The 11,706-nt window shown below is 59.2% G+C and overlaps 1 protein-coding gene across 1 annotated transcript; it reads left to right on the top strand.

The window, feature by feature from the left end:
• Window positions 1–1,494: 1,494 nt before the first annotated feature.
• Window positions 1,495–4,468, top strand: NKX2-2 (NK2 homeobox 2). The gene is made up of 2 exons (XM_082644751.1): window positions 1,495–2,188; window positions 3,105–4,468. The coding sequence occupies exons 1-2, from the start codon at window positions 1,930–1,932 to the stop codon at window positions 3,665–3,667; spliced, it is 822 nt and encodes a 273-aa protein (XP_082500877.1). The 5' UTR covers window positions 1,495–1,929; the 3' UTR covers window positions 3,668–4,468.
• The last annotated feature ends 7,238 nt before the right edge of the window (window positions 4,469–11,706 follow it).

Raw genomic sequence — 11,706 nt, 5'->3', positions numbered from 1 at the left:
ACCTCCCTCGCGCGCAAAAAAAAAAAAAAAAAAAAAAAAGAAACTGGAATGGAAGGAGGGGCGGGAAGTGCGGCCTGGATTTTTCCTCGCCCGCGCCGGGGAGGAGGTGCCTTCCCGGGAAAGTGCAGTTCCCAGGCCGGCCCGGGGCTGGGACCCGAACACAAACCTCACGCAAGCTGGGAGCCTGTAGCGTGTCCTCAGAACTCGCCCCTGGTGCGTCCGAAAGGACTCCCTGGGGAGAAGAAAACTCCGGAGAGAACTCAGCAGCACCTCCCGCCCTGCGACCCCCTTCCCCGCGGTTTTCGGGGTCCTCACCCCGGCTGGAGACAGCGCCCCCGCCCCTCCCCCTCCCCGCCCCCTCCCCTCTACCCTTGCCCCCCCCCCCGCCTCTGCCACCGCTGGAGGCTGGAAAGGGAGGCATAATAGGGGGCAGGAAGGGCGCGGGGCCGGGAGGCGGTGGGGCCGGGCCGATCGCGGCCCGAGGGAGACTTCCCCACCCCCACCGCCCCTCCTCGGGCGCCCGCAAAGCAGAAAGTGAACTGCGCGGTCCTGCTCAGCCGCACAGAGCTGGGGGGAGGGGGGAGGGGAGGGGAGGCGGGGAGAAGGAAATAAATGTCTTTAGCAAATAAAGGGTGTCGGGGCGGGGGAGGTGGTGTCGCTTGGTGGTGGCTCCGGCCGGCCCCGAGCCGATTCCTCTCCTGGGTTTCGGGCTCTTTCGGCGTTTAACTAGAATCAATTACTTGCCTTGTCATTTCTAGTACTCATCCTTAAGCCTCAACCAAAATATTGACCTAGGAGGCTTACAGAAGTTGGGCTCTTGCCATTTGAACCGGATCTTGTTTAGGGAACGGCCAGCGATGGGAAGGAGAGATTTCCGCGGCTCAGCCTGCGCCCCCTCCCCCTTTTCCAAAGGCGCCACAAATTGCCAATTTTCCGGCTTGCTGGGGGCAGGCGCGCAGGGGCGGGGAGGTAGGAACCGGTGAATGTTAAGGAGGATTCTCTTTTTCTCTCCTCCTCCGGGTTTCTGTTTTGTTTTCTTTCCTCCTCCCCCGCTTTTTTTTTTAAAGATGCAATTTGTTAAAACTGCCCTTTCAAGTGTGTGGACTCGCGAGCGACGCGGTGGTCCTTTGTATGTAAATACTGGGTAAAAAAGGCTCGCCCCGTCTTTGCAATTAATTGACACGTTACACCTCTCATCTTGCTCTAGAGGGCCGTTGGCTGGGAGCGCGGAGCTCCCCAAAACCCACAATTTCACATCTGCAAATACAGTCTTCATCCACTTGACTTCCAAGACCCGCCCACACGTGTCCAACCTTTGCGTTTTAATGTCTCCCTCCCCCTTTTTTCCACCCTTCTCTCGCTCCCCCTCCCTCCCTCACTCTCTCTCTCTCTTTCCCTCCCCCCTTTCCCTCCCCTCCCTCTATCTTTCCCTCCCTCTCTTTCTCCCCCTCTTCCCCCCCTCTCCCCCCCCTCTCCCCAGGTTCGTGAGTGGAGCCCAGCCTTATATGGACTGATCGCTCGGGCAATGGCCCATTTTTTCCTCGCCACCAGCCGCCACCGCGCGCTGAGCGGCCGCCGGAGCCGGAGCTGACGCCGCCTTGGCACCCCTCCTGGAGTTACAAACTCGGGCCCGGCCCGCAGCGCTGGCGCGCAGGCCGCCCAGCTCCCCGCGTCCATTTCCGCGTGCTTGCAGAGAAGACACAGGCAACGCCTTGGGCTTTTTCTTTCTTTCTTCCTTTCTTTCTTTTTCTCCCCTTTCCCAGAGTTTCTTTCTTTTTCTTAAACATAATAATCTCAATAATTAAAGCCCATCCCCCCTCCCCTCCCCCAACCCCTCTCCCCATACCCCCTCCCCCGCCCCTACTGAGAGCGCAACGAATTGACCAAGTGAAGCTACAACTTTGCGGCATAAATTGCTGGGTCCCGGCCATGTCGCTGACCAACACAAAGACGGGGTTTTCGGTCAAGGACATCTTGGACCTGCCGGACACCAACGATGAGGAGGGCTCGGTGGCCGAAGGGCCGGAGGAGGAGAGCGAGGGGCCGGAGCCCGCCAAGAGGGCCGGGCCGCTGGGGCAGGGCGCCCTGGACACGGTGCAGAGCCTGCCCCTAAAGAACCCCTTCTACGACAGCAGCGACAACCCGTACACGCGCTGGCTGGCCAGCACCGAGGGCCTCCAGTACTCCCGTAAGTAGAGAAACTTGGCCGCCGCGGCTGTGACCGCCTCTGTTACTGTGGCCGCAGCCCGGGCTGCGCGCCGGGAGGGAGAAAAGGGATGGAGCCTTGTAAGCCGGATCCCTCACCCTGCGCCCCGAGAAAGACGCCTAACGCTTGTTTGGGATGCCTTACCTCTTCCCTCTTCGTCAGACCCCCCCTAGTCCGGGAAGGAGACTTGGTCTCAGATATTTTTTCCAAAGAGAGAAATTAGGAGGAAGAAGGGGAGGGGAATACCTCCCAAGGGCTGGTTACAGACGCCAACCAGAACTGACGGCTCCGGCCGGAGCCCCCCTCCCCCATTCCGACAGCCGGGAAGGACTGGCCTGGAGCACTGGAGCGAGCCAGGCTGCCTCGGGGTACGGGGAGAGGGTGGCCCGGGTATAAATAGCTCACCCTGCCCCCTGCACTTCATAGAGGACGCTTTGTGCGGTGCGGAGGGTGTCCAGAAAGTCGGAAAGCAGAAACGAAAGCCCCCCAAACCTGCCTTAAATGGCCGAGCCGATCAATGCCAGGATTGTGGGTTTTTTCTTTTAAAAATCTGCCCACGTCTCTCCGGAGAGGAAACTGCTTAAGGGGGCCGGAGCCCTTAACCCGCGATGATCTCCTCCGCGCGCCACAACCCCCCCCCAAAAAAATACGCACCCACACTGGGCAAACCCCTAGAAACTAGAGCACCGAGCCCCTACTCCTGCCGCTTCTTCTCTTTCCCCGGGGCGGACACCGACGATTTCGTCCGGCGTGGAGCAGGGCGGGGGTCAAGGTGAAGGCAGCGGGGCCTGGCTGCGGGGCACACAGGCCCGAGGGCGCACGGAGGATCCGGGGCGCGCGGGGTCGGGCCCGGCCGCGCGCGGCCTCCAGGCTCCTGATGGGCTTCTCTTTCCCCCAGTGCATGGGCTGGCAGCCGGCGCGGCGCCCCAGGACTCGAGTTCCAAGTCCCCGGAGCCCTCGGCCGACGAGTCACCGGACAATGACAAGGAGACCCCCGGCGGCGGAGGGGAGGCCGGCAAGAAGCGGAAACGGCGGGTGCTCTTCTCCAAGGCGCAGACCTACGAGCTGGAGCGGCGCTTCCGGCAGCAGCGGTACCTGTCGGCGCCAGAGCGCGAACACCTGGCCAGCCTCATCCGCCTCACGCCCACGCAGGTCAAGATCTGGTTCCAGAACCACCGCTACAAGATGAAGCGCGCCCGGGCAGAGAAAGGTATGGAGGTGACGCCCCTGCCCTCGCCGCGCCGGGTGGCCGTGCCCGTTTTGGTCAGGGACGGCAAACCGTGCCACGCGCTCAAAGCCCAGGACCTGGCAGCTGCCACCTTCCAGGCGGGCATCCCCTTTTCGGCCTACAGCGCGCAGTCTCTGCAGCACATGCAGTACAACGCCCAGTACAGCTCGGCCGGCACCCCCCAGTACCCGACAGCACACCCCCTGGTCCAGGCCCAGCAGTGGACTTGGTGAGCGTCGCCCCTCCGAGACTCTCGGCCCAGGCCCCACCCCAGCGGCGGAGGCGAGGAGGACTCGGCCCTTACAGTGGTTATTATATTATTATAATTATTATTCTGGAGTCGAGTTGACTCTCGGCTCCGTTGGGGAGGCGCCAGGAGGTTGCTGCACCTCCTTGGAGAGGCAGATTCCACCCCCCAGCTCCGCCCCATCCCTCTCTCCGTTTGAACCTTTGGAGACGGCTGAACCATAAGCCGTGTTTACAGAATGTTTGCGCAGCTTCGCTTCTCTGCCTCTCCCCGGGGACCGAATGGTCCCAGCGTTAACGTCCTCACCTGAGAAGGAGAAAAAGACCCCCCCCCGCCCCGCTTTTGTGAATTTTGTAAAATATGTTTGTGTGAGTAGCGATATTGTCAGCCGTCTTCTTCTGAAGCAAGTGGAGAACACTTTAAAAATATAGAGGATTTTTTTCTCCATTTTTTTAAAATAAGAAAATGCTAAATATTTATGGCCATGTAAACGTTCTGACAACTGGTGGCAGATTTCGCTTTTCGTTGTAAATATCGGTGGTGATTGTTGCCAAAATGACCTTCAGGAAGGGCCTGTACCCCTCAGGGCCCGACTCCTTTCTTTGTGGTTTGTTTTGGTTTGCTTATATTTGGTTACCCCTGCTTTCTTCTTTTCTTTTTTTATTTTGTTCAGTGCAAACATTTCTCAAATATGAAAAAGGAAAAATGTGTAGGCGAGCGAGAAGCCCCCTGCCCCATCCTCCGGGTCCTGAGCCCCGGAACTTGGAGCTCAGCGGTTCCGTGCGGTTCCCCAAGAGCGCCGGGCGCTGAAAGCTTTCAATTTTTTTAAATAAGAATTTTAATAAAAATCCTGTGTTTAAAAAAACCAAGCCCGGCCCTCCCGTTTGTCTTACTTTGTCGCCCTGCGCCGGGCAGGAGGTCTCGGGCAAGGAGCCGGGCCAGGCCGCTGGCCGCGCTCTCCCCCGCGCATCCCTTGGGAGCCGGAGCACCCGGGGCGCTGGGGAGGCTTCGGAGCAGGCCCCTCCCGGGCGGGCGGGCCAGGCCCCGCGCCTCGGACCCCGGGCCCGCGCGGGAGCGCTGGGCCTCGGGCCTGCGAGCGGCTGACCCGCCGCCCGGGGTCGCTCGGCCTCTCCCAGCCTGTCTCCCGGCCTCACGCGAGGTCTGCATCCGGGCGGCAGCGCCCTGGCGCGAGAGGAAGAGTGACTTTGGAAAACGCAAAGGCGAGAAGAGCAAGCCCCCCTCGCTCGCCCAAATCTACGAGTGGCTCCTTCAGCCTGAGGAGCTGTTGAAGCCACTACACTCGATGACTTTCATTTTGTTGCATTTGATTTACCTCGTGCTAAGAAGGGGAGGGACGCTGAGGTTGAGACTGGTCGGCTTATCTCCCCACCCCCTTGCAAATCCGCGGCCGGGAGGCGGCCTAGACCTGGGCGCGGGGGCCGGGGGCGCGTTTCGGGGCGCTCCAAGCTTCGGCTACAAGGAGGGACGCGGGGACCCGGGCGCGGGAGACTACGGGGTGGGTGGAGGTGCTGTGGCCTCCCTGGGCTCCTCGGCCGGGGAGAGCCAGGAAGTGGGAGTCAGAGGCGATCCCTGCTAACCAGCCTTCCTTCCATCCCCTCTCTTTCCGAGTTTCCCGCCTCTGTCCCTGGACTGGATGCCGCGCCTCGTCCCCTCCTAGCATCTGGCTGTGCGCGGTCCCCCAGGCCAGCTCTCTGGCATGAAGCTGGGCGAATTGCTCGCTAGAAAGTAGGGGTCTGGGGGTGGGGTGATGCGTCGCGGCCTCCTGGGCTGCGGTAAGGGGAGGGTCCTAACCTGCTAGAGATCTGATCCCATCCCACCCTTGCCTCGGGGAGAGCTCCCTGGAGGACGCTGGCTCCTACTTGCCCGCGCCGGGGAGCGTCTCAGAGGGCCCCGCGGACTTGGGGGGAGGGGCGCCTGTCTCCTCTATCTCGCGGATTTCCGAAAATACCCGGGGCTCTGCAGCTCAGACCGCGCTCGGAGAAGCCTCGGGATTGAAAGTCGGCCCCATTCGGAAACTGTGTCTCTGGTTTTCTCTCGAGCTCCACCTTCATGGCTGGGGGCGGGGGCGAGGAGGCCGAGCAAAGGGAGCGGTCCCAGCTGACTTTGTCGCTACCTCTAGTTGATGATCAGATTTAATTCAATATCTAAAGCAAACATGATTATCCGTGTGACCAAATCTGCGCGTCAATAGCACTCAGCGCCACACGCCCGGGGACGTGATTACACGTTATTCCCGCGTTGCGCAGCCGCCCCTGGATAATTGAGGGCGCTGGAGTCTTTCTAATATCCTCCTAAATGTCCTTTCACATCTCCAGGTTCGACTGGGTTTTTCCAGGTTTTCCTAAATGCGGGAAAGTCTACCTTTGTTCCCCACACTAGCTTGGAAACGTTTGGGGTTTTATTTCTTGCTCTTTGCAAAGGCCAGGAGAATTCTCCCCAAATCGTGTGTCTGCAATAGCCGAATGCCCAACTTGCCCTGATACCAATCACTCAACATTCCTCTTGTAACTGCCCTCTATCCCCATCCGTCAGCAGGGGAGGTGAGAGTTCCGAGCCTCTTGGAGTGGGGTTGTCACGAGGCCTGAGGCACAGCCCCAAGACTTGGGTGATTTTGACTGCTCCAGGACCCAAAACTTCCGGGGGCCAAAAATGATCGTAGGAGCTTCCCCCACCCCACCCCCCCGGCCTCCAGAGGGGAAGGAGGCAGCGTGGAAGGGCCAAATTCTCGCAGGCATCCACGTGTGCTCGTTGAGGGCGCGTTTGGGGTAGTGGCTAGGCCTACCGGCCTGCAGTCTGGGTGTGCGCGCCGGCGGCTGGGAGCCGGGGAGGTGGGCCCGACGCCCGCCTCTCTCTGTCCTCGGGTCCCCATGGAGTCAATAAAAGCGCCCGCGGAGCCTGTGTGGCCCTAACCCCAGCGCCCTGGGAGCGCACCCGGCGCGGGGTCCGCTTCGGCAGTCTATCTTCGCCCAATCTACAGCGGGCCGCACAAAACGGCACAATGGGAGAGCTGGGAGCCAGGGATGTTAGAGGCGTGCATATTAAAAAGGGACAGAGAAAGGATCGCAGGGGACAGCGAGAGGGGAAGAGGGAGAAGGGGCCCCCCTCCGCCCCCCTCCGCCCCGCACCATTCAGCGCGCTTATCGCGGGCAGTGAATCCCGGAGTCAGGCAGAAGTCTCCTTGGGGTTTTGTTGGGCCTGTCACTGGGTCCCTTTGTCATCCGCGGGCTCCATGCTGGATTCCATATGGCCAGCTGGGCCGAGGGAGCGCGAGGAGGGAACCGCACAAAACCCAAATTGTGTCCGGCTTTCAAACCCTGTATTGTTGTCTGTGAAAGGAAGACGCATTAAAAATTCGTGCTATATCTATTGGGGAGGAGGCTGGAGGAGGGGAAAACAGCCACCCCTGTCTTTGATGGCTTCAGAGGGCGCTTGCCCCGCCTAGGCCCCGTGACACTCTGAGAGCTGGAGATCTCTCTTTCTCTTTCTGTCTCTGTCTCTGCTTCTGTCTCTTTACCAAATACTGGCTCTTAGCTGGGGCTCGGGTCTGCGAACGTCGGCGTTCAGGGTCGGGGCTCTTTGCGCGCACTTCGCTGCTCCTGCGCGCGCAGCTGGCGGCTAGGCCTCTCCTGTCTGTCTGGGAGCCCGGAGTAGAGGCCATCGGACCGTGCCGGGCTCAGGAGGACACCGAGGTGCCCAGGGCCTGGGGGAAGCTCAGAGGCCTCGAGCTTCGCGGCTCCAGGATAGATGAAAATCCAGGTCCCTTGTCCCGCACCGGACGCGTCTTGACGCCCGGGCGCGCGAAGCCAACCCTCCCCGCACTGCAGGAGCGACTCAGGGACGCCGCGAGGCCGCTCGGTCTGAGGCCCAGCTCGATTTCCGCCGCAGTCGGTTCTGAGGCCGCTTTCATCCAGCCGGACCCCTCTGTTACCAACACCCTGTCATTCGAAATATGCGCGGGATCCCTCTGGCGCCTCGGTGCCACGACGGGAAACCGGTTCAGAAACTTCTTTCACCACCAGCACCCCTGTGCTGGAGGAGAGAAGGACTTCCTCTTTAATTCTCAATGTCTCCTGCATCGTTTCGTTTGCAAAACAGGGAGACAGCGGAACTTCCAAGGAATCTGCCCGGTTTTGTCTCACCTAAGCAAAGTTAGGGGAGCGGCCAAAGATCCTTTGGGTCATCCTCTCTCCCAAGAGCCGGGTCAGAAACTCCCATAAGCATCCCTCAAACAAACAAAAAAATACGCGTTAGACAAAAAGAGTTCTTGTTGAGGCTGGGCGCCGTGGACATAGAAATAGAACCCATCAAGGGCCAGGTGGAAATTCCAGCTCATCCAAAACTTGGGCACCCCCCTTTTTTTCTATTTTCTACAACTGCTGTCATGTTCAGTAGAATCAGCTAACTTGATAAGGGTAGGAGCCCCCCATCTCCACGCTCCCCACCGCAGCCAAGGAAATAGCGTCTTTTCCTTACCTATTGACTGTTGGGCTTAGTTCAGACCTGGTGTGGATTTCTCCAGCCTTTTCAAGAGCCTGGTCATTGAAAAGCTAATCCAATATTTACCGAGCATAAGGACAGTTCTCAGACGTATTTATTAAGGCCCAACAGTAAGTGATTACTTGGCCTGAAAACAAAGGCTATGGGAGGGGGTGTCGGGGCCACGAGATCCAGCCCGGGTGGGGTCTCCCGGCCCAGAACTCAGAAACCAGGCGCCAGCTTGTGAGATGCCGAGGTTCCCCTCCCGTTCTTAGGTGGCGTGTGGATTAGATATTGTATTGGCCGGTATTTCAGGAAATATGTACTTGTGGCTTCCTGAGAGGCCGGGCGCAATGACACTCTAAACTGTGTCGATATATCATCTTTTATCCAGGATCTGCAAATAAACCCCTGATCCCCCAGTGCATTATAGCCGCCGCTATCTCTCCAAGGAAGCGATCTGAGTTTTATTGCCTTCACCAACGCCCCAATTCCTTCTCTCTCTCTCTCTCTCTCTCTCTCTCACACACACACACACACACACACACACACACACACTTTCCTCTCCCATCCATCCTGTCTGGTTTTTAAAGACTTTTTTTTTTTCCTTCCTCCCGGGGCATCATTATTAATGAAGAGGCGAATAGGCCTCGGCGCCGCCACCCGAGCAAATCGAGAAGTGCAGACTCGCAGGGAACCGGCGGACACTCGCGTGGCCCGCGCGCTGTCGCCGCCAGGAGGCGCCCCAGCCCCGCGCCCCAGCTCCGCGACGCGCCCAGCCTCCCTGGGAGAGCGCAGGGAGGGAGCTGCGATCGCTAGGTCCCCGACCGCATTTCCACCGACGCGCGGCCCGGCCCGGTGAGGAGTCGACGGCTCCGAACCAGGATTAGAGTGTGCAAGTCAGACGGCGGCAGGCACGGCAGGTGCACGGGTGGCTTGGAAAAGCGCGCGTCGATTGGGCCACCTGCATTAGCGGACACTCACTTCCTCTATTGTAATTTCCCCTCCAGCCTTCACCCTCCAAGTACGTGCCACCTCCCGTCCCCGCCCCAGCTTTATGACATTTGGGCACAAACAACAGCAAACTGGTCCTGCTGTCCAGGCGCGCGCTGGCCACTGGGGAGGGCTCCGCGACGGGCCCCAAGATGCGGTGTCCGCCACCCTGAGCGGTCCTTGCGCACGTGTCGGCCCCTGTGGGCAGTTCTGTAAGGGCGGGTGAGTGGGGGGCCCAGGTGGTTCAGGGAATAAGAGAATGATGCCGAAGAGGGATTCCGATTTGGGGGGGGGGGTTACTAGGAAGGAGAGACCCTCACCTGTCGCCCACCACCGAGTCGGGGCTCCAGCTACTGCCGCTGGTCCTCGGTCCCCATCAGGTGCAGGTGCGGCCGACCGCAAAGGGAGGCTTTCTGTGAAGGGTGAGCCCTCCACCCCGCGCGCCGCTCCCGGGCCGCGGGCGCGCGGTGCAGTGGCGCCATCCGGCCACCAGGGGGAGCCACCGCGCCGATGCCGGGCTTTGGGGTCCGAGCGAGGGAGGCAGGAAGACGGCCCACCCCAATTCAGAGCTTCCTGTGCCAAGGCCTCGGCGGGGGCGCAGGTGTATCCGAGGGAGGAAAGGACGCCGTACTATGGACGCCTCGACCTCCACCCGCGCCCTGGTTCCTTTCTGAACGCTGGGTCTGGGGCAGCGGACTAGGGGCCGAACGGGTTAAATTCGTCAATGTCCGACAGTCGAAAATAGGGCCCGCAATTCCAGCTCGTTTCGTTGATTGTCCCGGGGACGCCCGAGGTGAAACTGCCTCCCGGCAGAGGCGTTCACGGCTCCACACGTGGATCCCTTTACTTTCTTACGCCCCCGCCTTCAACACCAGCTGGTGGGTGTCAGGTTGAGGAGTCTGCAGTGTCCAGATTGTCCGCAGGGTGGCGCGATTGGATAAGAAAAGACCACCGGCGGGCGCGGTCCTGAGTGACAGTCCAGGGAGGGCGGCTCGGACACCTGCGGGATTTGAGATGTCTGGGTGAGGAATCCTTTACACCAGGGCTGAGGGGTGTGTGTGTCTGTCTACTTATGTGGGAGAAGGCAGGACAGGTTGCTAAATCTTAATTCCAGAAAAATTAAAACTTTCTGCCCTTGAACTTGGCACCTGGAGGTTGATGGAAGAGTCTAAGGTATCCACCCAGCCCAAGTCCTTTCTCCCCCTCCTCTGCGGACTGGTGATGCTGCGCTGGTGTCGCTGCCACCCCACAATCAAGACACAGAACATTTCCATCACCTCAAAATGTTCCCTCCTGCCCGAATGTTTATTGAAAGACCTAGGTGAAAAAAAGCCCCATCCCTTTCCTTGCTGCTTGTTTCACCTCTGGTGTTCTTGCCTTCCTTCACAGAATGGTAGAAAGAAAGCCCCGGTTCCCTGCCCCCAGCCTCATACCTGGAGGCCATGATAACCACCACCATTTACTGAGTATCTTCTGTGGCCAGGTAGCTGCCTGGCGCCCTCCCTACATCATCTTATCTTACCATCATGCCCAACCTGTCCTCCTGCAGATGAGGAAACAGTCTCTGAGAATTTAAGCACCTACGCATATGAACAAGGCAGCGTTCTTGTAAAGAAGGGGTCCATAGCGTGGAGGTGGGGTTTACCAGAGTGCCCTATCCTATTTCAGGAGAGGAGGACTCAGGGTGAGGGAGCACGGAGGCTCCCTCCTGTTCTGCAGAAGACAGCTGTGTGGCGGGCTTCTCCACGGAGCAGAGATCTGCCAGTTCTGGCTGGCAGCCAGCGCTCAGGTCCCAGCCCGCTGGGTGAGGTCAGTGTGCTGCCAGCCTCTTGACTCCTTCCAAGAAGCCTACACACCAGCTCCCTCTCTGGGTACTGTGGGGCCGTCCTGGGCCGGCAAGTGCTCCCCAAGAACTGAGGGGGAACAGGCCAGGGGTCCACCTGAGGGCACACTCTGAATCTGTTCTCAGCCCTGGGCCCGTGGCCTACCATCTCCTCGGTTTTGGTGACGTAAGCAACTCCCCTCCCCCCCAGAATGATAAAGGGTACAAGAAAAATAGATTTTCAATTGCAAATTGATCTTGTATCTTTAAATGATTACCCATCTTTTACGTGATTTGGGGGAAACGGAAAATAAGTTAACACGTTATGTTGGGTCTGGCGCTGGTCTCCTTAACCTGAGACATTTATGAGAACTATTAAAAGGTGTTTTACTTAGGTGTTTGCTTCCAGACCTCTCTGTGTTTCTTTAGCTCTGCTAGCTGCAACGTAAAAAAACTGCCTCAGCATAGACTGATGGAAAAGGTTGGGGGGGCTGGTAGATGTACGAGGTCAAGCCCAAGGAGTCGGATTTTTGTGTCTGTGATAGAGGGTCAGACACCTATAGTCTGACCAGGAAGGCACCTTTCAGAAACGGCTGGTCCTTCTCCACCAGTTCACACAGCCGGCTCCTCTGAGCCTGAAATGATGTGGCCCAAGGTCCTGCCCTGGTGGCTCTGGATGGGAGGCCATGGGCGCCGCAGAGCACAGTGTGGTG

This window comes from Mesoplodon mirus (assembly GCF_964341445.2).
Source record: "Mesoplodon mirus genome assembly, chromosome: 15".
In the NCBI taxonomy this organism is placed as follows: domain Eukaryota; kingdom Metazoa; phylum Chordata; class Mammalia; order Artiodactyla; family Ziphiidae; genus Mesoplodon; species Mesoplodon mirus.
Note: the sequence above shows the minus strand (reverse complement) of the source record. Positions and strands in the feature narration are given on the sequence as shown.

Bases quoted from the DNA above. Each gene is read 5' to 3' on its own strand.
- NKX2-2 (XM_082644751.1), top strand. From the start codon at position 1,930: ATGTCGCTGACCAACACAAAGACGGGGTTTTCGGTCAAGGACATCTTG. The intron at 2,189-3,104 runs GTAAGTAGAGAA...TCTTTCCCCCAG, and splicing joins CGAGGGCCTCCAGTACTCCC to TGCATGGGCTGGCAGCCGGC.